This window comes from Ipomoea nil, unplaced genomic scaffold (assembly GCF_001879475.1).
Source record: "Ipomoea nil cultivar Tokyo-kokei standard unplaced genomic scaffold, Asagao_1.1 scaffold1932, whole genome shotgun sequence".
Taxonomy (NCBI): Eukaryota; Viridiplantae; Streptophyta; class Magnoliopsida; order Solanales; family Convolvulaceae; genus Ipomoea; species Ipomoea nil.
In genome coordinates, this window is record NW_017618360.1 from 492636 (window position 1) to 517070 (window position 24435).

General features: G+C 35.2%; 4 protein-coding genes across 4 annotated transcripts; all 4 read right to left on the reverse strand.

Moving 5' to 3' along the window:
• Positions 1-65: 65 nt before the first annotated feature.
• LOC109194102 lies at positions 66-7384 on the reverse strand. Its single transcript, XM_019344988.1, has 15 exons — positions 7165-7384; positions 6899-7064; positions 6621-6683; positions 6084-6512; positions 4762-4843; positions 4594-4655; positions 4369-4463; positions 3663-3742; positions 3114-3197; positions 2353-2469; positions 1937-2022; positions 1719-1825; positions 1076-1167; positions 912-988; positions 66-823 (listed from the first exon to the last, which is right to left on the reverse strand). The coding sequence occupies exons 2-15, from the start codon at positions 7049-7051 to the stop codon at positions 317-319; spliced, it is 2034 nt and encodes a 677-aa protein (XP_019200533.1). The 5' UTR covers positions 7052-7064; positions 7165-7384; the 3' UTR covers positions 66-316.
• Positions 7385-9508: 2124 nt separating this feature from the next.
• LOC109146545 (extradiol ring-cleavage dioxygenase) lies at positions 9509-11668 on the reverse strand. The gene is made up of 3 exons (XM_019294209.1): positions 11371-11668; positions 10540-10904; positions 9509-9917 (listed from the first exon to the last, which is right to left on the reverse strand). The coding sequence occupies exons 1-3, from the start codon at positions 11617-11619 to the stop codon at positions 9728-9730; spliced, it is 804 nt and encodes a 267-aa protein (XP_019149754.1). The 5' UTR covers positions 11620-11668; the 3' UTR covers positions 9509-9727.
• An 822-nt stretch (positions 11669-12490) lies between these two features.
• LOC109146563 (CCR4-NOT transcription complex subunit 11-like) lies at positions 12491-17541 on the reverse strand. Its single transcript, XM_019294228.1, has 12 exons — positions 17248-17541; positions 16660-16767; positions 16021-16098; positions 15696-15749; positions 15441-15586; positions 15094-15244; positions 14831-14965; positions 14173-14244; positions 14027-14100; positions 13716-13857; positions 13282-13360; positions 12491-12806 (listed from the first exon to the last, which is right to left on the reverse strand). Exons 1-12 carry the CDS (start codon positions 17401-17403, stop codon positions 12670-12672), a joined length of 1332 nt encoding a protein of 443 aa, XP_019149773.1. The 5' UTR covers positions 17404-17541; the 3' UTR covers positions 12491-12669.
• A 1187-nt stretch (positions 17542-18728) lies between these two features.
• Positions 18729-23599, reverse strand: LOC109146522 (T-complex protein 1 subunit gamma). Its single transcript, XM_019294188.1, has 13 exons — positions 23411-23599; positions 23226-23287; positions 22881-22953; positions 22676-22743; positions 22481-22550; positions 21994-22062; positions 21858-21929; positions 21584-21657; positions 20156-20818; positions 19917-20042; positions 19628-19732; positions 19467-19541; positions 18729-19270 (listed from the first exon to the last, which is right to left on the reverse strand). Exons 1-13 carry the CDS (start codon positions 23433-23435, stop codon positions 19079-19081), a joined length of 1674 nt encoding a protein of 557 aa, XP_019149733.1. The 5' UTR covers positions 23436-23599; the 3' UTR covers positions 18729-19078.
• Between the last annotated feature and the right edge of the window lie 836 nt (positions 23600-24435).

Sequence of the window (24435 nt, forward strand, 5' to 3'; positions counted from 1 at the left end):
ACCAGAATATATATATATATATATATATATATATATATATATATATATAGACACACACACTTGACTTGAAAATAATATACCTAATACGACAAAATCACTATGATATCATCACTGACTCTCTGTACATGGATATTACAATTGAACATGGTTTCCTCTAATTCATTAATTCTTAGCTAGAGCTTTAAACATTGTGCCTGTCTTTTGCTAGAAAATGCAATCCTGCCCTTCTTCAACTCTTTCTTGCATTCTGCGGGTAATTAACGTCAGCTTTTAAGTACCATTTTTTTTTTTTCTATTAAAGTACAAAGTCGCCATTCTATTCAGCAGTCTGTGATGCCCGATTTTCTTGTCTGGGGTTACCTGCTGCATAAACTTGAGCATGGTCTCTGAATATGGAAAGGAAGGAGTTGACACTTTCAGAAGTAGCACCCCCCAAAATCCACAACAGTAAGGAGCTAAATGGATTCATGGCTCCGGGGTTGGGGTTGGGGTTGGGGTTGGGGTTGGCTCCGTTCTCAGGTGGGCGGATATCAGGCTGTTCTCCAATTTGAAGGGGATTTCCTAATCTATCTGGGTTTCCATTTGCTGCTACTACTTCACCTCCTGAAAATTCTGTGCTGCCATCTCTTGGCACTGCTGCTTCAATTCCTGCTCTAGGCCCAACTCCAGGAGGCAAATCTGCATTGACTGGACTGGGATTCCTTGTATTTAGCCTTGTGATATGTAGGGTTGATGCAAGAAAAGTCTGTGATGTGATGTGAAAGTCCGGTTGCTGTTGAAAATGTGAACGTCGGTTTTGCATATACCTCTGCAGTGCTGGAACCTGAGTGGAAGTCACTATCAATGACCAATTGTTTTCAACTCTGGTAACATAAAACATTCAAACTTCAAAGTCATGAACAGGATCTCACCTCAAAACGGTTCCAGAAGTACATAATTAGGTGGTTCACGAATGCAGCAGTTGCAGAGAGTGCTAGATAAGAAAACCCTGGTAAAAAGTGAACTACATAATAAGAGAGCAGGTAGAATTTGGATTTAAAGAATTCAATAATGTCTAAAGTTCATTCCACTGTACCGTAAGTATAGGAAAAGAAGTAGATGTGGAAAACCAGAAAGTAGAGCAAAAAGAAGCGGGGAAAGTATTTCATTGATATTGGTGTACGTACACTGCAAGAAATTAACAAGAATGATTACATTAGAGAGAGGGTGGGAAAAAGGCACATCAGAGTGGTTGCTTGCAAGGAAGTGTCACTTTTATTTATTTATTTAAAAAAAAAAAAAAAAAAAAAAAAAAAAAAAACAATTTGGAACTGAAGTGTAACTAAAGAAGGTATTTGAAGTAATTGCTGTTTAATTGAAGATCCTGGCACAGCAACTACAGTAGAAAATGAAATCCTGAAGAGAGCAGACAAGTAGGTATGTTTCAAGAATTTGATTAGCTTTGAAAAAAAAAAAAAAAGAACTGATAAAATAATGGTTTTTGACTTTTTGTTGTCTTCTCCAAAATTCCCTTTTATCAGCATCATCTAGACTTCAACAATTATTACAATCAATTTTCTCCTAAACTTATTTGATTCCATAACTTTTACCACCCCCAACCCAAGTGTCCATATTATTACAGTGTGATTCACACACCTATGAAGATGCATATGATGCATGCGCACACACGTAGATATAGAGATATTTAGAGGGAGGGAGGGAGAGAGAGAGAGAGAAACCTGATTAGCGTAAATAGTTCACAAAGCCAAACAAGAATCAAGACCATGAAAGCCAATAATTGATCATCATAAAACTCAAACAGGAAAAATAGGATACCAATCATTATCTGCAATTCAGGAATGAACTTTTCAGGAAAGTATCATAATCAATTGCAAATTGTGCACATGTCAAGAAATAAGCAAATTAATTAATTAAGAAAACAACATGAGCGGCTTACCGGTACAAAAACAAGGGATTCAATTACATGCACAAAGATTAACTGAAAAGTTGGAAGCCTATGCCGAGCATGATGTTGGAGCTGAACTGAAACAATGTTTGCCAAGGAGACAATGAATAAGAAATGAGAGGCATGGAATGTGGTGGCTCAAAACAGACAGACAAGATATATCCTCTCTGGCAGCCAATACAACAAAATACATTAAGAATCATCTAAATAGGCAATGAAACTGTTCATTTAGGCATGAGATTAAAAGAATCAACAACATGACTGCTAAATAAGTAAAAGCCTCCTCTAACAGTAGTATAACATAGTGCTTATAAAAAATAAAATAAAAATGTAGACTGGCATCGCATGTAATTTTGGACGTACATTGTTAGGATAAAAGGGGCCTAACAAATAGATATGGACCAAACCTGTAAACTTCAGCATGCGAGTTTGGGTCTCTCTTAGTGTAAATGAAACTGACATTGTGGTTGTGAAGAAAACAAAAAGTGACATCATTAGCACACCACACTTTGTCACAAGGTAATCTGCAAGAACAGAAAGCAAAATGCAGTATCATATTTATGCTCATATGACTTATCAAACTGAAAAGAAAAGTTGTATGCTGCACTTATTACTGCCCAAAGTAAGATATGTATGCAACAAAAGCATTCTTAATGTCTAAAAGAAACAGGAATTTCACAGTATGCATATTTAGCTAATTACCACCAATAGTCAAACATCTGATTAAACATAATAATCTTCACAAAATTTCATCATCATTTTCTTCTTTGGACTACATTTCAATAGTGTCTTATATGATTGGTTTTAATTGCAGTTGCTCTTTAGAAACCATGAGAAAAATAAGCCTTTCATTGGAGAAGCACACTTTCAGTTAAATGTTTTCCTAGGCCTGAATTTGAGCATTGTTCTCTGTTATTTCTTTTACACTAGATGCACAAAACTCTTTCCTCCCACCACCAGCACATATATGATCTTCAACTTTGCATAAACACTATGTTGATATACTAAAGTCTGGCAGTATTGAATTGAACTAGCGCAAAGGCATGCATAAGCATGGAAGTATTGGACTTTGGACTAATTTTTTCACAGCAACAGTAAAAAATGGCTGTCAGATGCGCATGTGATTCTCATAGACAGAAAAGAAATGCATGGTTCAACAATCACAGACCTCCAAACCTTGCAGAACTTTCAGGTTGCTCATGTGCATAAGTAAGATTAAAGAACTCCTTTGTTTGGTGATTATAAAGATAGCCTGCATGCAAGTTCCAAATAACCATCATAATCATGGAAAAAACAATATGAACCATATGCAACATATACCATATACTCTTCATAATAAGTACTTTAAAAAAAAAAAATCAAATTCAAAATGAGCATGAGATGTGACTCATTTTAATAGGAACACTAATTCCAAAGCAAAATCATAAAACCAAATAAGTAATGGCTAGTAATGCATGTCAGAAATGGTGAAGGCCTGAGGCAAAACTGCAGAAAGGGGACCATAAAGAAGTGTTAAGGAATTGCACTACAGAAATAAAAATAAAATGTGCATTAAGAATGAGGCATGTCAACCTGTTGCATATGTAATGATGTGACTATTCTAGGGTACAACAAAAGAAGAGAACACAAGGTCTGAAGAGGAAAGCACAAAAAACTGCGTCATATTTTGTCCTGTATGCAATAACTGTAGTATGAGATATAGAGAACTACTTAATACCTTGACCCGGAGAACTCAACAAACTATTAATCAGAATAGTATCATATCCAACAAGCCTGTTGATAAGAAGTTGCTGCCACCTGAAAGAATTAAGTCCATTTAAAAAGGTTATGTGTCATTATAGTATAAAATTGCTAATTCTCCACTATACATCTTTAGAATCAAGAGTCTCATATCTTTTAGTCCAATCAAATTATTGTCAAGGTCTTTAAGGAGGGAGAATTGTAAGAAGAACAATAAGATCTATTGGCCAATGGTAATTTTCTAAACAGAGGGTGCCACACATCAAGGTGAAATCTGCTATTGAGAAGTCAAATATAAAAATGAGGTCTACAGTAGAAGGTGAACTTAGTCAAACTCAAATATGTTACCCGAACTCTTAATTTTAACCTGGCATATCCATGGCAACAACAAACTCATATCCAAGATGGGTCCTTTAAAACACACTTACACACCACAAACTTGGTGCAAGTTGGGCATATCCATGCAGTACAAAAACCTGTATCTGGCATGGATACCTCATACCTTCCGTGTGTAAGACTGAACTAAGTGCCCATCCCTTCTACTCTGATAAACTATAAATCATTTAGCTATTTATAAAAGAATGCCATTAAGATCCTTTTTTATTTTGGTGCTGCTTTGTATGTTCAGTCTCCTCTACTCTTATAATATTTTCTCTCCTTTGGAGCGACATGAAGATAATAACCTGTTTCCAAAGCATGGATGCTCAGCTGAGATGCTTATGTTGATTGCACGAATGTTGTGTTGTAACCTGGCTTCTTCTGGAATCAAGAAATAACCCTAAGGAGAAATATCACATATGAATAAACTTTAACAATGACAAAATGGATTGCAACATTAATTCAATAAATATTAACGAGAGACTGGAAGGATAATCTGAAAAACAGATGAAACAGATTAGGAGTACAACCTTCTCCACTGTGTATATGAAAGTTGGTTCATATGTGTTGCTTCTCCTCTCAAGCCATTGTACTGTAATATCCATATAGCAAAATTAAGCATTTCCATATTTCATGTACATGCACCCGTAAAATTTGTTCATGTGACATAACTATAACAATGCCAATAAAAATATTACCAGCATAGGAGTTAAGCCTGTGCAAATGCAGCGTTTTAAGCAGCTCTGGAATATCAATTTTCAAATGTATACCAGCAATATCCTGCACATCAAGAGTTTGTTATGTGCCCTCGTCACGGGCAGGAAAGCACAAAAGAAAAGAACAAAGAATAGTAAATCAAAAAGGAAAAGAAAATGTTGGGTTTGCTTGCAACACAAAAATCCCTTGTCCCTTAGTTTAGGGTTAAATTTCCACTTGTCTATTATTATAGGGTTGATTACAAGGATTCGTAAACTAAGAAAGCTTAATGATTTGATAGGTTCCAAATAACTAAACTGCCTAACTAATTCGAAGACTAAGAGCAATAAACGAAATAATTATCTAGTAGTTTCTAAATGAGAATACAAAGTAATAAGCTAAATAGCTATTTAGTAATTTCTTAATAACTAAACTATGTAATGTAATTTTAATAAAATAAGACTTCTCCAATCATAGCAACTCCCTAAATAACCATGTACCCCAGAATGTATCAGAGTTCAACACTGTTCAATAAAAGCAGTTCAGCAAGATACCAACACAAGGCAATGAAAGCATGAAAGCTTCATCAAATGAATCAATGTAAATTAAATCAACAAAGAGAAAACTCTGAGAGTTAGGCTTTACTTCATTACCATTTAGCTTATCAATTTAACATCACCAGAACTTAACTCTAATGCCAATTTAGAAAACACAAAATGTCATTTAGAAAATATTTTAAACTACACTCTGAAAAAGTAAAGTTGAAAAATAAACCAGACAATAAAATATGTGCAGCTTAGGCATTAGGATTAGTTCATGTTTCAAGATGTTGAATTTATATATTTTATGAAAGGTCCACATTTTCATGCAAACAGTTGAGTGGGTGTGGATGTGCAAAAGTGTGCGTCCATGGCACTTTTCCTGTAAGTGAACTTTGAAGACCTGCAGAATAGTGATGTTTTCAGTTGAGTCAAATGTGAATATAAAATTTAAAATGCATTATTACACGACCTTTAGGCTTTTGAAAAAAATAAATAAAGCATGATCTTGTTGGCCATTAAATATTGAATGTGATTTTCCAAAATCACAACAATTACAGAATAAGATAATAAAAACATTCAAGGTGAGCATGGTAAGAAGTATAAGCACATCACATTAAGTTTGAAAAATAACTCTTCTTTCAAAACTATACAGTAAGCATTCCCTCTTAAGAGCTTTCCTTTTGGAGATTAATATGAAAAAATGCACTTTCTATAGTAATTATCAACTACTTAATTAGTTATTTAGTTAAGCGCATATTTATCTCAATCTTTAAACCACTTACCCATAATCCTCCAACAACACGCTTTATAAATCTCCAAAGGACAGACAAACGCCCATGCCACTTTCGGCCGAGCTGGGATATAGCTGCTTTGAGCGATTCCTTTGGTGAGATAAGAAGCCGGCTAAGTGACCCATCTTTACTAATTTTAAGAGCAGTATCATCACCTGCTGACTTAATGCTATCACTGCCGGTAGAAATTTCAGGTTGAGATTTCAGAAATTCACTATCTGCCTTCCAAAATTTTGGAGGAGATTTACCCGTCCAAGCTCCAGCAACAAGCCAGTTCAACCATAACTTTGCTGTCAGAATAACTGATCCATCTTCTACAACATGTATGACTTTCAGAATCTCACTATTACTTTCCCCACTAGAGACATCAACTTCATTATACTCCGTCTCATTCTGGAACCACAAGCCAGCACTGGTAATCTGTAGCATGAAGTAGCATCTTGTAAGTGGTACCTTAAAATTATATCAATTTAACCGACATATTACTGCAACCAGCATACTGCATAAACTCAATAGAGTAGCAAAAACCTTGATTTGAATAATTTGCACATCTGAGATGTCCACTTTTGACAACTCGCTCGAACAGCCAGGCTACAAATCAGCAAAATTAACAAAGTCACAACTCCAGAACCAACTGAAATCATCAAGGCAATTCTCGTAACGACTAATACCATAATGAATTCAATAATAATAATAATAGTAATAACAACGCAGATCATTCCCGATAACCCTAATTCCTTCATATATATAACTGAAATTGAATTCTATAAAGTAATTAGAAATCAAAACAAGGGAGAAAATTATACCTGCTGAACATAGTTGGCGTGCATAACAACGAGAATACAGAAGAGAGTGACGGCGACGAAGAGCAAGAAATATTCGAGTGTAGCTCGAATCCTCGGACTCAGCATCTGAGAGAACCGTTCCTGTACGCGTATAAACGTCTGTTCCGGATCCATCGATTATCTACGCCTATATACACACACATATACATGCATACATACAAGTGTGAAGGTTTTGTATGTATCTACGAGTATCAACACAATCGTATACGCTCAAATTCAATTGCTACAAATTTATGATGCAAACAACACCGTGTAATTAATCTCTGTATCTTCAGAGGACACTCAATAGAATCATAGGTTCGCCGATTTTGCTGATCGGCCAAGTTTTAGGATTAGTTTTGTGCTGGAATCGAAGCTGAGAGTTTCTTCCCCGAAGATGCCTGCACTTGGGGAGCATCGTCAAAGTTCAAAGATGGAAGCCCAGTGTAGGATGGCGTTCGCGCTAATGGGTCCCGCTGTGCCAATGCTTTTCTTCCAAACAATTTTCAACATACCCCTCATATTTAATAAATTATCCCTTAGACGCCCTTTATTTTAAGTTTTGGCCTCATTTGGTTTTTTGTTTTTTGTTTTTTGTTTTTTTTTTTTTAATGTGAAAATATTAATATGCAAAGAGTTAAATATAACATCACAAATAAAATAAGGTAAGATGTATCCCAAGTCTCCCTACCATATTAAAAACTCATAGGCTTTACTACCAAATAAGTTATATTCTATAAGCATTCAAAAAAAAGTTATATTGTATAATTTATTGATTTTTTAACATGTGAATTAAACAAAAGCAACGAATGTAATTTAAAATAGCCATACAACATGTGTCTTTTATTTAGTTTTTACTTCCCTTGTTATTTGTGGCTTTTCATTATCGTATTGATTTAATAATTTTGGCTACAAAATTATATAAATGATATAATTGAAATAAGTCAATTAATTGCTTAAGCTAAATTTTATAGCTTTCTTGTTCTATAAAAGGTTGAATCTCTAACAGCAATAGCCTCCCACCTCAGTCCGATAGAGTATTTGGGATGATGTTAATCATAGTAACTAAGTAGCTCAGCAGATATGACTAAATGTCAGTATGTATAATAGATTTGTCCATTCTGAATATAATTTCACATTACTGTTATTGAGTTTCAGATCTTGATCTCTTGTCCCAAATATTATCTATTAAATTGGTGAGTTAAACTCGCGTGAATGACCTATGGTTTGAAAACCTAAACAATAAACCCTAGAAAGATAAAGCCAGGATCCCAAATCATCAAAAAAAATGTCCCAATCAACTAGTTGAAACCAAGGTTGGAATATGTGCTAAGTGCCCATTGAACAATTGATGGCCCCCTTGTGCTAGTCCCAAATTGAAACTAAAATCATAACTTGGGATTTGCAAGAGAAAACCCTATTGTATAAAATAAAATTAATAAGTGAAAAAGTAACACTCAAGCGATTAGAGTTTTGTTTTTGATTTGAAAAATTAAAAGAGAAAGGAAAAAATTACAGTAAAAAAGAAAAATTGAGAACTTCTAGAGTCGATTTGGATTTGGATGTCTGGTTGTTGATGACGTTCGATGAGCAACGACTTAAATTTATTAGCAATTACGACGATGGCGTCTCAATGTTAATCGTCGACTACTGACATGCCATGGCGAGCGAAGTTGCTTTATCAATTACGGTCAGCGATGGGATCGTTGTGAGTTGTGCAGCAATCTATAGAATTGGTAAAGGTTGAGTTTTGAAAGAGAGATTTGCTTGTTTGATTTAGTTTAGTTGTTTGCTCTTCATCTTTTCTTATACTCGATTATGGGATTGCTTTGTTCAAAACTATGTCGTTTTGAGCAAAACAACTTAATTAAATAAATTTAAAAATAAATGGTTAAACATGTGATTTGTCCAATTAATTGCCTGAGTGCTCGACTAGCCAACTAATTGACCAAAACAACCAACTAGTCAACAACCAAATAGAATGGCCAAATCGACTCGGGCTAGAGCGGCCTAATGTATAGCCAAAAACCTAGACCAAGTTTTATAAGGCATCCTTAATTTTTGTGGTTTTTGAGGTGCCAATTAGGATAGAGAGGAGGGAAAGAAGAAGGAAAAAAAATAAATCTGACGCATTGCAGGAAAAAAAGCCTCTTGATGCACCAGCCCACCTAGCTAGGCAATGTCTACGTGCAAAAATTGAGCCTGTACGTGCAAAATTGAGCATCTCTTCTTCATTTTCTTTCTCTCTCTTGCGAGTTCCACATACAAAAAATCGCGTTACGTGCAAAAATTGAGCCTCTTTTCTTCATTTTCTCTCCTGCGAGTCCTACATACAATTTACAGGACATCTCTCGCTCTAACAATCGTCTAAACGTGCTGAATTACATAGATAATTGGATGATAGTCTTTCATCAATGAGACCCATCACATAAGTCCACTTGTCATCTTACTTCAAACTTACCAATCACTTTATTCTCGTTCAATCAATATATTTTCGTATCCTAAGTAGAAATATTATAATTGATCAAGGATTGGAAAGACAAAATTATACATAAAGAATTATATAACAATAACAATGCACTGAGAATATTCGATTTACATTATCTTCAACCAAAGACAGGATATTCTAGTCATCACTGTCACATGGTTTATTTAAACTCATCACCAACTCCTATCCTGTTGAGTAAATAAACTAGTACAATATTTAAATTCATCATCCACTCTTATCCTATTGGGTAAATAAGCTGATACAATATTCATAACAATACATTAAACAATGGTTATTATGCACAAGCATTGATCTCTGAAGCGCTATTCTGTGAACTTCAAGGAAGTATAGGAGAGCGAGCCACCATTGCCCCAGCTATTGTGAATAAGTTCCGCTCTGGGGTTTCCACCAGCAGCACCAATTGCAACATGTAATGGATAGAAGTGTTCTGGCCATGGGTGATTAACTTTTGCATGTGGTGCCTTTACTTCATACTGGTTAATGTCTTCATACCTACACAGCGAAATCACAGCCATGTCAAGAAAAGCAAGAAAGAGTTTGCAACGCCAGAGGCAGAAGAGAGTCTTCGGAATATGACATTGTCTGGTGGAGAATGTTGATACATTCCAAATTACCAAAATCTTGACAGATAGCATGTAACAAATGAAAGATATAGGTCAAGAGATGTTAACTACAAAGAAATCAACATATCAGAACAAGGGCATTGATGATGATAGGTAAATATAAATATACTAGATAAATAACCTGCCCACAAAAGACAAAATCTCTGGCCAAACAGGATAGTGGAGGGCTAATGGGGGACCAGTGCTACTAGATAGATAACTACTAGGATGATTGAATGCCCCCTATCCTAGCACACTTTCCTGAATCGATTGGCTAAATGTACATTCAGTCAAACATGTTTGGACATATTCAATCCATGGTCAACTAGTAGACAAACAGCATTTTGGTGATTTGTCACATTTGACAGAAACGAGTTTCACTAACAAGTCTACTTGATCATGGAAGCTAGTCATGGCTAAATTAAGACTAGTTTCTCCAGATGCAAAAATTATAAAAGAAAAACAATAAGTATCCGCATACTATTGTGAGGGACTAGATCCAAATGACATACCTTCCATTGAGAGTAGTATCCTTGAGCCAATCATCAAACTCTTTAGCCCAAGAAGCAGGAGGGCCATCACGGGGAGCCCTTAAGTTATGAGTGGCAGATCCAGAACCAAATATGAGAACACCTTCTTTCTTAAGAGTAGCCAAGGCTTTACCCAAATTGTAATGATAGGTTCCGTCCATTTGTGTCTGGACAGAAAGCTGGCAAACCGGGATGTCAGCCTCTGGATACATGAGCATAAGAGGAACCCATGCACCATGGTCCAAACCACGTTTAGTGTCTACATCAACTTTCTTGACCCCGGAGGACTCGAGCAATTCAATTGCCCTTTTTGCCAACTCTGGAGCTCCAGGTGCGGGGTACTTGAGCTGGCATTAGAAACAGAGGTATAATAAGCCTATACAGGTCATGATACAGATAGATGATAAGCTCACTCCAATTAATGTTCCAAATAGGAATTTGAACTCTGATAAGTAATGAATTTCATCACCAAGATGAGTTGAATCACAACAGATAATCAGATTCACTAATTAAACGGTCAAATCAAATAAGAAAAGGTAACATCAGCATTAAACCAAACAATTTCGAGAAATGAGGAAAGATCAAAGCAAGGAAAATGAAGTCATTACTTCCTACCGGAAGACACATGAGTCATGATTCAACTTCCTAGTCAAATCAAATACCTCCTAGTCTGCACAGAAGATCCAGTTTCTAATAATAGGCCTTTATTATGAAATCAAATGATTTAAACTCTAAAATCGAAGCGATCATCTTCAGATCATGATATTAACAAGTCCCAACTACCAAAATACATAGAATATAGGGATGGCTGACCTGATACATTTGCTTGGGGAAACCGTAGAAGTCATGGATGGTGTCGTTGCGGCCACGGATGACGTTGATGGTGGGGACGGAGGTCTCCCAGTGGGCGGAGATGACGAGAATGGAGGTGGGCTTCTGCGGGAAGACTTTCTCTCGGAAGGCTTTGAGGAAATGGCGGGCTGGCAACGAATCATCGATGGAGAGAGTCGGCGAGCCATGAGATATGAAGAACGTCTCGTTCAAAGCCAAAACACCAGCCATTCTGCAATTCGATTCACTTTTTTGTTTTTTCTATCGCCCCTTTGACCTTCACTAGACCTCTTTTTATAAGCCTACCTTCCTTACCGCCCTGCCCTATATGGCTATATTTCCTCACTTCATCCATCCGCGATAAACACGCGTGTATTTTTGGTAGTTCGAAGATTCCAATTAGTTACGGAGTTTTTTTTTTTTTTTTTTTTAAATTTAATTATTATTAAATCATTTTTACTCAAGATTGACAACCATTACTTAATTTTATTTATTTTTAATTGGAATTAATACATACGTCTGACGTCACCCATGAGCTCACTTCCTACAAAATCAAGCCAATGCCCACGGCTGGTTACCCATAGCTTTGCATAATTGTATTTGACCAAAAGAATTTAATTCAAAAATAGAATTTCAAATCGGAATTGAAATGAGTTTTAATAAAACTAAAATTTTATTTAAAAATAGTTAAATAAAATTGAAATTTACTCCTTTTTTATTTTTCCTTGAGGGAGTGTTGATAACATTGACTTTTATAGGTGAATTGTTGGTATTTTGTAATTCATTTTTCTGCAACTATAAATTAGGCTCATCTATACATAAAATATGAAGGACAACTCTAACCAAGTTGGTCAAACAATTAACTTAATGACTACAAGATTACAAACTCAACTCTCAACCGGAGTGCTTTACTAATCATCTTAATTTGAACTGATCAACTATAGATAACTTAAAATGGTTTACCTCCTTATGATTCTTTGACAACTAAGATCATTAGACCCGGTTTCCCTGTTAACTAAAAATAAAATAAAATAAAATAAAAATCTGAACCTAATTAAGTAGGCAGGCAAATGTCCCTTTACTCTGTTTCTAAAGACTTGAAGAAGAATTTGAAGGGGGAGATGGTAAAAATTGAGTGCTTCTAGATATACACTTATCATCCAGATATAAAAAGATACATGTTGGTCAGAACAGGAATGGGTACATATGCTACAAAGAGAAGTATATAGAAGGTGATGAAATGAAGGAAAGACAGATGCAGCTATTCTAAGGTTCCTACTTCTAAGATTTTAAGCAGTCTACATAATCCGGCTGCTTTCCTTCTTCTAAGTTTTTAAGCAATCTAAATAACCCAGCTGCTTCCCTAATCCTTGAGAACTCGATACAAAACGCTTGGACTTCAATAAACAGATCTTTAACTGCAAAATGAATCAAAATGTAACTTGATTAAAAGCAAAGCAGCAATGTGTTACTAGTTTTGTATAAATTTTTGCATTTATAATTTCAACTTTATTCTTCAATACCATTGAAGAAGATCTGGAAATATGACCTTTAGGTCAGATGTTGGTTTATTTATCTTGCCAAGGTGCCATTGCCTCTCACAATAAACAAACTCATCGATATCCCAATACAATTAAAAAAAAAAAAAAAAAAAAAAAAACTTTTCCAGTAATTTTGCATTTTATTAATGTTGGCATATTAATGGGTGAGTTTAATAGTGTTGATATTCTGCAAGAGAAATGAGAAGTGCCACCAAGCTAACACCTGTCGAATACTTTTGTTCTTTATATTGGGATACGTAAAACCATAAAAACCCCTGGTACTACTTTCAAATCATGAAGCAACATGAACTGATCCACAAAAATAAGAGTTCCAATTAGAACATTTACTTACCATCAATTATTTTATTCCGGATCAAGCTCTGCAGGAAGACACAGACAAGCCTTACAAGTCTGTTCTGCATATACCTATCCTGAAATTTGGAAAAGAAAAAGAAAGTGAATATGTAAAAAGAATAGACTATTAACAGCAATCATGCTCAGAATATCACTTCAATAAAATAGTTGGTAGTAAAATGTAAATAAAACTCAGTTCTATTCATCCACTTCCAAGAAGGTTCTTGGTGTATTAGCAGAGTAAGAACTAAGAAGAGAGCACTAATAATGGTGTGGTGTTATGTAAAAAGTATTTAATGGTTATTGGGATTATAGATTAAACAATCTAATTTTTACATGCTCAGTAAAATCTATAGATTAGGCATCCCAGAATAATTTAAACTTATATAACAGAAACTAAACTAAGGTAAGAAGCAGAGGCAATAAAGCAACCTTGATATTCTCACAGGAAGATATACAGTTGGTGATATACATATGTATGAATTCAGTTGGCAAATCAACTGCTTGGGTGAGCCTGTTAACTACTTCCATAGAATGAAGACTCATTTCCATATTGACAAGAACTGTAAAGTATCTGCAACCACAATTACCACATAGATAATTCATTAACATCAGACATTCATCAAATTGAGTACCAGAACCACTAGTTAGAATTTCGTAATATATAATCAATTGAATTTATGAAGCATTAAAACAAGTGTAACAGGAATATTAATCAATAAATAAGGATAAGAAAGACATACTCGGCAATCTCAGGTGAATTCACTAACTTCACAAGAACTTCTACTGCAATAACAGGATTGTTCTCAACGAGCTCCTGAAATCAGAATATATGAACTTTAAACACTCAAAGACACCTATATTCCCAACTTTAGGTTATGGTACTTACTGGAAGCTTTCTTGGTGTCAAACCACAACGGTATACAAGCTTTGGGTCATTTGCCAACTCCAGTAGAACTTCCTGGAAAAGAGGTTAAGAAAACACATCAGAAATGCTAATGCAGTGAAACAAAGAACTAAAATAAGTAGGAGGAATTGAAGAAAAACCGCATTGATTTAAAAACAATCAGTGATAAGTAAATACGGAGTAGAAAAATGTGATGAAAATTAATCTTTAAAGAGAACTAGAGATGGCAAATTAGCAATGCAGCCTGACAGATTTTAACTACACTAAACTTGTGTATTGCCCACACTATCAATCGATCAGTCTATTACCACACTATTCTAAACCATGGGTTGTTTAGATACACCCCCTTTGCTCCATTCTAAAACAGACAAACATTCTAGAAATATGTTTTGACAGCACCAACACAAAGGCAATTAAATTTTCCAGACTCCTGAATATATAAAGATGTTGCATGGCTATATAGAAATAATTTTTTGTCTGGCTATGGGAAATTGCACACTGTTATTCATATCTAGATCTCAGACACCAAAAAAAAAAAAGAATATTTATCTTGGTTTTGTGAATCATTTCATTCCAATTGCAGAAAGTCTTAACAGGATATGATACAGGTTAAAGATTCAAACAGTAAAGGGCACAACACCTCTTGTTGGGTAGGAGCAAGTGGTCCCTTCAAAGCTTTTGCAATCAAATCTCTCATTGCTGCCCCTCTAGTATCAGCACACATTCCATGATCCCACAAAAGCTCATAATTGTAATCAGGGTTTAGCCACACTAGCTACAAAATAAAAGTGGCGTATATTTAGTTGTATGACAGTATGACTCATTGACTTGTATCTAGTGAAATTGGAAAATAGATCAAACTTCTTTTAGAGAAATTTAATAGAGTATTAAATATGTGCTTACTTCACCATCCAGTACTGGAAGCCTCGGAGGGCGAGGCCTTATCCACTGAGGCCCTAAGCCTTCCAGTGACAGATTTGACAAGAGTCCAGTTATAGTCTCATTGATATCCCCAGATCCAATCTTTGGTTTAGATCCTGGTTGTAAATCAAACCTGAAATTCCACAATGCTATGCTAGATGAAAAAAAAAATGACCAAGAGATATAAAAAAAAAATGTTGTTTCTCAATTCAGCTATCACAATTACAACAGTCACTTCTTCCTGAATTGACCTTTTTGTCAAACATTAACTGACCACCTAACTAGATGGAAAAACAAATAAATAAATAAATAAATAAAGAGACTCATACTCTGGTGAACTGCTATCACAACCATGCGGCAAATCAGGATCTGGAATGGTATTTTTCACCAAGTTGCTCTTGAACAAGCAGCTAAATGGTTCTGGCAAAGCTTTACCTTCATACTTCTCTTTCAACTGTCCGCGTTGTGGGAAAGACTAGCCATTCAACAACGAAAGAGACAAGGTCGGTAAGTGATAACAGTGCTAAAGCAATCCAATGATACTTTGAATATCAACACTAGATACTTGGAAATCTGTTACTCACATGTCGTGAAGGTTCAAAACTTTTCATGTAATCTGTAGCAGACTGTTTCAAAACCTGCAGGTATGAGAAATTGCTCAATTAAAATGGGTGAATGTGAACAAACAATTGTATACAAATAGCTTTTGGAGAATCCCTTTTGGTAAAGTGTGGGACAGTGAAAAAAAAAAAAAAAAAAGTACTCCGTAATAAAGTTGTTAGCTACTCCATACTCCACTAATCTGAAGTTATATATCCATTACACTAAACAGACTATTTGTTTTTCTGTTGACAGGTCAAGATTGTTACAGTGGAAGAAGTTATATGCAAGGGAATGAGCAAGTACAACCTCTTTACTATTGGCAGAGTTTAGCAACTGAAGTATAAATGCCCTTTCACATTTTTCAGCTTCTTCTTCAGATGCTGCCTGCAAGTGAAAAGAAACACATGAACACCCCATTCATTATTCCTCCCCACCCCCCGGGCAGACTTTCACATAGTAAGTAAAAATAGCCACCACAGAACGAACATAGGAATGTGATGTAAAGAAATATGCATCTAAAGCCACTTCAGTTCACTTTTTGCCTTTCTTATGCCATCTTGTCACAATATACAGATAAACATTTGGCTCTATTCTCATTGTACCAAGATTAAACATTCTGAATTGGGCCAAATCCTATCAATTTCTTCTCAGTAAAATGAACCACTGTTTAGAAATGGCATATAAAAGGACCCTAGAGTTTTGGAATTGGAGGACCAGTGTTTGCTGATTGACACTATATATTAATGAGATTGACAGAAAACAGAAAATCTGCCAAAATCTTTACCCATGTGTATACCAACAATCAAGCATAGACAGAAATTCTCCCACATTTTTATATTGTCAAAGATCATTATCTGGCTACTAATGCTCTTCTGTAATAGGAGTAGCATGTGTCATTAAATACACTTAGTAGGCAAAATAATTGCATTCGAATGGAACACTTACATTTACAAGCAAAGAAATGAAGGGATTTGAAGAAGGCTCCTGGGAAGAATACACTCGATAAAGAATTGCAAAAGCAACCAATCGCTGAGAAAGTTTAAGAAATTTCCCCTGCAAAGAAAAATTTGAACAACCCAGTATATATGCATTAAGTTGAAAAGCTTAGCTTCTCAACACCACACAGAAACTAAAGGATGTGAATTATTCCTCCTCTACCTCTAACTTGAAAAGTTTAACTTTTGAAAAATCCAGTATAGATGCATTAAGTTGCAAAAGCTTATCTTCTCAACATCACACAAAAACTGAAGACATGAAAAGTTCTGGATTGTTCCTCCTTTACCTTTAACTTGAAAAGTTAATTTCAAAAAGTTCAGTGAGTTAAGTCGACTTCAATTTCAATTTAATTACAAAAATTTGAAAAGAGCACCCAGCAGCGAGCTTTGAATGAAAAAAAAAATAAAAAATAAAAATAAAAAAACAAATAAAAAAAAAATCGCACAGAAACCCTAGCTTAAATTGGAAATCGTTCAAAGCGCGTTTATAAAAGACACATAAACTTATGCACATGGGTTTTGGAGATTAGGTATTGACCTCAAGTATCAAGGCGAGGGAGATGCAGGCATTGAAATGACGAGAAGGAGGGAATTTTGATTTGAAATCGGCGACGATCTCTTCCAACGGCCGTTGTTGATCTTCTCCGGCATTGAGTAGCGCCAACAGCTTACCAGATTCTTCTTTTCCGAGCATTTTCGCTCCAGGAGTACGACGACTCAAAGTCTCGCGCTCTCAACAAATGATTGTCTTCTTCTACAGTTATTTTTCTCAAGTCAGCGAAATCCTTAATCCCAGGGCCGGATACCGGTGGATCGGAGGACGTTTATTATGGGCAAATTATTATATGGACCTGGATACAAATGTTCACAATTTACCATTTAAAAATTTATAATTTATATACTATCAACATGCAATATTAAAATTTATGTAATTAATTACCTTATTTTATATTCACGAGTTCCGTTCAAATACTGCAGTCAAACAATATTAACATATTATTATAATTTCCTTCTACAATTGTTATATGTTTTGATTTAGAAGTGCAATTTATATTCTAGAAGTTCACTATTCTAATATTAAAAATACAATTTATATTCTAAAAGTTTACAATTCCAATATTAAAAATATACAATTTATACGCCATTTAGGACCATATACATCTTGCAAGGTGGATCCTTGTCCATGATATAACAACTCTTTATTATGCTTGCGGGTGTAGCACAGTTATTTGTTGACTCTCCCTAAATTGGGCAAATTATGTTGAGCAATCGTGTGCACCATGCATGGTGCACACGAAATTGAATCCATAATTTCTATAGTATAGATTCATAATTTCTATATTATAAATTCATAATTATTGAACTCTATATTCATAATTACAAAACTCAATGTTCATAATTTTCAATGTTCAAAATCCCAATTGTTGAACTATATATTCACAAATCACTGAACTATATGTTCATAATTTGATAACTATACAGTTTTACAGTTTAGAAATTATGAATCTACAGTATAAAAATTATGAACTATAGTATAGAAATTATGAATTCAATTCTGTGTGCACCTTGCGTGGTGCACACGGTTGCACAGCATAACGCTCCCCTAAATCGTTACCCCTCGCTGTTTCAATAAAAAAAAAAATCCAAAATGCAAAAAATGTTAGTGCTACTTAAGTATAATATTGTTAACAATTTAAATTTAAAAAACGTCCAATATGCAAAAATGTAATGGTACATAAGGAAAGAGCTATATTTCTTTCAAAGCCAACATGACGACAGAAACCTTGAGAAATGTTGTTATTACAGGGGGGTATGGACAACATCAATAACAAGTTGTCCTGCTAATTACTATGTCCACCATATATCTTTGACAGAAAATTTAGGAGAATAAAGCATTTTCTAAAAGATAATATTCAAGTAAAAAATAAATAATAAAATTCAGACAAACAAGTCCGTGCAAACTTATACGAATGATTATCAAATAGCAATTAGACGAGGATTGAACTTTTTCATAAGCAAAGTTACTAATCTAAGCCATACATCATACATGTTGGGTATTAAATTCGAAAGAACATTGATAATGTTAGACAGTGATCAATTTTCATTTAAACCAGTCTGAAAAAAAAAAAAAAAAAAAAAAAACAATGAAACAGCAAACAGCACAGCATACTCAACAGTTGTGCTGACAAGAAAAATTGGCAGCATAATACATTAATACGCACAAAACTTAACGATAATAAGATTGAGTGGGTTTCACTGGAACTCTTGAAGATCACATTAAACTAGTTAGACTCAACAAAACTCTCAAAAGATGACATGTCAAATGTACTTTCAATTGTAAACCGAAACCGGTAGCCAACTAAGAGCTATCATTCAGGAATAAACTGATCATTGTCAGCATCGCCTTCCTCCTCAATTTTAGGCTTTGATGGACCTTGGCTTGCTCCAGGGGCTTGTTTTTTCTTGATTCCACTAACAATGTCATCGATGCGGAGAAGCATGCAAGCACCTTCAATGGCAGTCTTAAAAGCTTGTGCCTTCACGGTGAAGGAGTCCCAAATCTGAATATTATAGTGCAATCAATGCGGTTAAGAAAAAAAAAGGGTATAACATAAAAGATTTATGCATATAGGAAATCAAGCTCATAATATTTGGTAAAATTAGACTTAATAGAACAGAAAGAGTTTTAAAATCTCCACAATTCATATAGACAATAATAACAACAGAATATAACACTGCATAGGGGTAAGGCCATACCTTCTTCTCCTTCATATCAGCAATCTCACCAGTCACACCATCTATCCCAATCCATGCATTCTCACCATTTGCATGCTGTAAAACATCAAAAGAGTAACGTACCACATTGCAAAAAAAAAAAAAAAAAAAATAGACAAGCAAAGTTGTAAAAGAGCATTTACCTTGCCCTGAAGGGCAGTCATTGTCCGAATCACATTAACCCCACAGTTTTGGGCCAAAGTTCGTGGTATTGCCTCAAAAGCAATTGCAGCAGCTTCATATGGCCACTATTCAAGTATAAACTAAATAGTTTAGTTAACCTCATCACAAACTTACAATCATCAAAATGGTGTCACTTATCAAAGATTTGAAGTATTAGATATTGTGATTTCTCTTAATACAACAACATAACATTGCATAAAGTAAAACATTCCTCCATACAATAGCAGCACAAAGCAAAGCATGATTTACCTTCTCTATGCCTTCAATGGATGAGCTCTTTTGCTTCAACATAGCAGATACAGCCAACTCACTTGCACCACCACCAGGCAACACCTTTGGATTCTTAATGATGTTTCGTGACACAGACATTGCATCCTGCACAAGAATTCAGATGGAAACTTAAAAATGATTCTTATGCAAAGTAGCAAACAAAAATCAATCCTCAAACAAGTATGAGGATCTAAGTATAAGTTCAAACAAATCCTCACCTGTAGATTCCTTTCCACTTCATTAAGTAGATCTTTACTAGCACCTCTTAGAAGCACTGTACAAGCTTTTGGATCTTTGCATTCAACAATAAAAGTAAAGAACTCATCCCCTATTTTCTTCACCTCAAACAGTCCAGCACCAGTACCAACATCAGATTCCTGCAACTCATCTGGTCTATTGACAATAACTGCTCCACACGCCTTAGCAATTCTGTTATTGTCAGTCTTCCTTAACCTTCTTATTGCACTAACACCAGCCTTGCTCAGAAAATGGCATGCCAAATCACTTAGCCCCTTCTCAGTAATAACTACATCTGGTTTGAACTTCAGTATCTGTGCACACATGTTCTCAATGTATTCTTCTTCCATTTTCAATAGAACTCCCCAATCTTCCTCTTTAAGCAACTCAGCATTGGTTTGGTTCTCACCTTTTTTGTACTCCAGGGGACTATCAAGGAGAATGATGCGAGGATTTACAATCTTTCTTCTCATTTTACCAGGAGCGATTACATCTTTGTTAATCATAACTCCTTTAAGCACCTTAGAATCTTCCAAATTCCCACCAGGAACCTTCTCAACCTTAATGTACTTCTTAATATCCACTTCACGTAATCCCTGGCCAATTTCTACACCAACAGTTGCTGTTGCATCAATTGCTAAATCCTACAAGTGATCAAAGACATTTCAAATTGGTAAAACCAAACATAAGAACAAATAAAGCAATAGACACCATGCAGGGATGAATGCCAGTAAAACACCATAAAACACTACCAGTCTTCATTGCATTCCAAAATTATTATTGGTGGGATCTAACTGAATACTTCAGATTAATTACATAATCATTTTAGACACACACATAAAAGAGTAGAGGTCATGTTTATTCATTTGTGGGAAGGGAACAAATTGATAAACTCCTAGATGCTAGAAAGTAGAAACTTAGGTTCCTCATGTATATATTTTTCTCTGTACATTATTATAATTTATAAGATGACATCCAACCACAACCCAAAACATACTTGCCAGAATAACAAAAAAGGATATAGATTTCTTGTAAACACTGACTAATTCCAAGAATGTACTTCTACTGCTCAATAGGAAAATGACATATTTATTAAGTGGAATAATAAATTAAAATTCTAGGTAGTATAACATCAGCGCTATGAAGCTGAAGTTGGATGTAAAGTACTCCTTTATAATGGTAAAGAATTTCCAGTTCCACAACTATATCAACACCTTTTAACCATCTTCTCGTTTTCTTTTTTCAAGGTAGAGAGAGGAGGCTAGTAATGAGCTATAAAAGTACCATTGGATCTAAAGAATTTTCAATTTCACAACTATGCCAACCACTTTAATGTATCTTCTCTTTTTAATTTTTTTAAGTGGGAAGGAGGAGGCTAATATAATAATACAGTACAAGGGAACACTTACTGCAATCAAATCCCCATATTGGCTAGTGAATTTGGTGCCAATACAACTCTTCACCAGCCCCAACATTGTAGCACCTAAGAAAAAAGCACTTTACGGTTAGACTTCCAAATACATAACATTAAATGCTTGTGGAAAAGACGAAAAAGTTCAATATTATCACCAAGTATAAACTTGTGCCATTGATAAAAACATTTCCTTTTTGTACCCAGTAAACAATGACTTTGAGAACATAAAATATCAACCAAAAAAAAAAAAGAGGTAAATAGGAACTTACGATCCTTGACATCAATGGTCATTGCAATTTTCTCTAACACCGTAACAGCATCCTCTAGAGCTCTATTATATGCTGCAAATGGAAACACAATCAAAATCCAGATATAACAGGAAATAGATTATAAGCATGAAACTACCTTGGCATATTACAGTAGGATGGTAGTTCTTGTCAATGAACGCTTCCGCCACATGAAGCATCTCACCACCTTCAGCGAATTATTAGTTATCACAAAGTTAAAAATCATTAGTTTCTTTACAATGTTTTCATTAGAACTGAATAAATGAGCATAACTTGTTCATGTAGAAGTATATATAAGTGGTATACAAATCCAAAGCAAAAAAATCAATGTATAAAATGAATACTATAATTGAATCATAACTAGACCATACCAAGAACTACCATTGAAGCCAAAGTTGAAAAACAAAGCATAAAATGAATGACAGAGTAGAATAATACTTGGACCATACTAAGAACTGCCATTGAGGCCAAAGTTGAAAAACAAAGTATAAAATGAATGACAAAGTAGAATCATACTTGGACAATACCAACAACTACCATTGAAGCCAGAGTTGCAAAACAAAGTATAAAATGAATGACAAAATAGAATCATACTTAGACCATACCAAGAACTATGACTGATGTTGTTCCATCTCCTACTTCTTCATCTTGGGTGCGACTTAGTTCAATCATGGACTGCATAAAAAATGGAAAGTTCAAGAATGACAGAAGACCCTTTTATGAATAAAGAACCAAGTAGCAAAAATTTGGAAAAGGGCATGATCACTCAGGAAAAATGAGGACATGGAAAGAGATTATACCTTCGCTGCAGGGTGAGCAAGATCCAACTCACGAAGAATTGCATTCCCATCGTTAGTTACTACAATTCCTAGTAAAGACATACAGAGGATAAAGAATTAGCAAAAGGAGCATAGAAAGCCAAAAATAAACAAATTGAAGATATTTGCACTCATGTCTAGTAAGCATATTATTACATTTAGCCATTTAGGATGAAAGAAAGAGTACCTCCGGCAGCATCAAGCAGCATTTTCAACATGGATCGTGGACCCAAAGTAGTCCGTATAATATCAGCAACAGCCTACCAAAAAGAGAATAAGATATAAGCAAGACATGTTTAAGTTATTAGGACTAGGTCATAGATTCCAAATGCATATAACTCTCTAACATTTCCATTTCCTATGCTACAAATGATTAAGAAGGCAACTTGCAAACACTTAATGCTGCAGATACACTAGCACCAACATAGGTAATAAAGTTTTAGTCTCAGCTCTTTCTCAAATGATTGAAATAACAATCTGCTAAGTTAATAATGTTCCTTGAAATGGAAAAGACGAGTAAAACTTGTGTCACCTTAGCTGCTTGAATATTGGCATAGTGAACCTTGCGCCCTTGCTCGCGCTTTAACGAATCCTCTGCACAACAAACAACGAGTTTAAACTAAGTAAGTCGAAAGTTCGGACAAAAACAGCATCGAAACAAAAATACGAAAGATCAATGCGAAAAAAAAAAAAAACAAAAAAAAACAAAAAACATACTGAGAACGAGAACTGGTGCTTGCATTTCCTTTGATTTGGTCGAGCGAAGAGTCTACAGACGGATGCTCGGCCGATGTGGTTGCAGAAGGAGCGGATCGATGGAGCTTGCGGGTGTTTGCTATTTGAATAAGGAATGAAGACTGAAGAGGAGCTTGATTTGATTTTGCAGCTTTTGATTTGCTGTGCTTCACTCTATTCGGTTATGTCGAAAACCCTGGAAGGGTTTGGGCTATGCTACTGTAAATGCACTCTCACTGGGCTTTTTTCTAAGCCAATTACTGTTCGCCACGTTTCAGTATAAAATTTAGAGGCTCTGCCATCAATTTCTTCAAATATTCTACATTTACCCCTATAAAAATTTACCATGCTCCTGAATATATACCTCCATTAGAGTCATGCACCCTATGAAATTATGGTTACTAGCAAAACAAAATTTTTCAATTTTTTTTAATTGAATAACCATTTAAGCTGTGCTCCATACATATTTTTCATATAGTTATAATAAGCCATACATGTTTTTCATATAGTTATAATAACCCTATAAGTTTATTTATAAGCCTTATTGATAAAACTAGCTAGATCATGTGATGTATAAATAGGTTATAGGTGTCCAAAATTTTATTTTGTTTCGTGTGTGTATATATATAAAATATAATCTAAATCTAATCTAACAATAGAATAAATTTCAATCCAAGCTATATCCTTAGTTAGCGCACTAGACCCATTGGGGGTGCCATGGCCAGAGGTGGCCGGCGGGCCAGGCCGCCGATCAGTCGTGGCATGTTTGTGAATTTGTCAGCCCGTTGAAGCCGGAATAAATATAAGCAGTAACGACTTAGTACACAAGAGATGGAGTGGTTTAATGGGTTGGGTTGCGGGTTTGATCCCTGTTGGCAGCACCCTTTACTATTTTACTCCAAGCTTGCTATGCTACCTTCACTTGGCCCGCTAGTGGGCGCCACCAGTCCGATGTGACCCACACCGCGAGTCGTTATGCTGTGCATATGTGTGCACCATGCAAAAAC

Bases quoted from the DNA above. Each gene is read 5' to 3' on its own strand.
- LOC109146563 (XM_019294228.1), bottom strand. From the start codon at position 17,403: ATGCTCGGAAAAGAAGAATCTGGTAAGCTGTTGGCGCTACTCAATGCC. The intron at 14,966-15,093 runs GTAAGCACATAT...TTTATTTTGTAG, and splicing joins TTCCAGTACTGGATGGTGAA to CTAGTGTGGCTAAACCCTGA. The intron at 13,858-14,026 runs GTATGTCTTTCT...TTGTGGTTGCAG, and splicing joins AATTCACCTGAGATTGCCGA to ATACTTTACAGTTCTTGTCA.
- LOC109146545 (XM_019294209.1), bottom strand. From the start codon at position 11,619: ATGGCTGGTGTTTTGGCTTTGAACGAGACGTTCTTCATATCTCATGGC. The intron at 10,905-11,370 runs GTCAGCCATCCC...TTCTAATGCCAG, and splicing joins TCCCCAAGCAAATGTATCAG to CTCAAGTACCCCGCACCTGG. The intron at 9,918-10,539 runs GTATGTCATTTG...TTCGCTGTGTAG, and splicing joins GATACTACTCTCAATGGAAG to GTATGAAGACATTAACCAGT.
- LOC109146522 (XM_019294188.1), bottom strand. From the start codon at position 23,435: ATGCAAGCACCAGTTCTCGTTCTCA. The intron at 20,043-20,155 runs GTGAGGATTTGT...ATTCTTGTGCAG, and splicing joins AAGTGGAAAGGAATCTACAG to GATGCAATGTCTGTGTCACG. The intron at 19,542-19,627 runs GTAAATGCTCTT...GATGTTTTACAG, and splicing joins TGACTGCCCTTCAGGGCAAG to CATGCAAATGGTGAGAATGC.
- LOC109194102 (XM_019344988.1), bottom strand. From the start codon at position 7,051: ATGGATCCGGAACAGACGTTTATACGCGTACAGGAACGGTTCTCTCAG. The intron at 6,513-6,620 runs GTTTTTGCTACT...TTCATGCTACAG, and splicing joins TGCAAATTATTCAAATCAAG to ATTACCAGTGCTGGCTTGTG. The intron at 989-1,075 runs GTACAGTGGAAT...ACTTTTTACCAG, and splicing joins CTTCTTTTCCTATACTTACG to GGTTTTCTTATCTAGCACTC.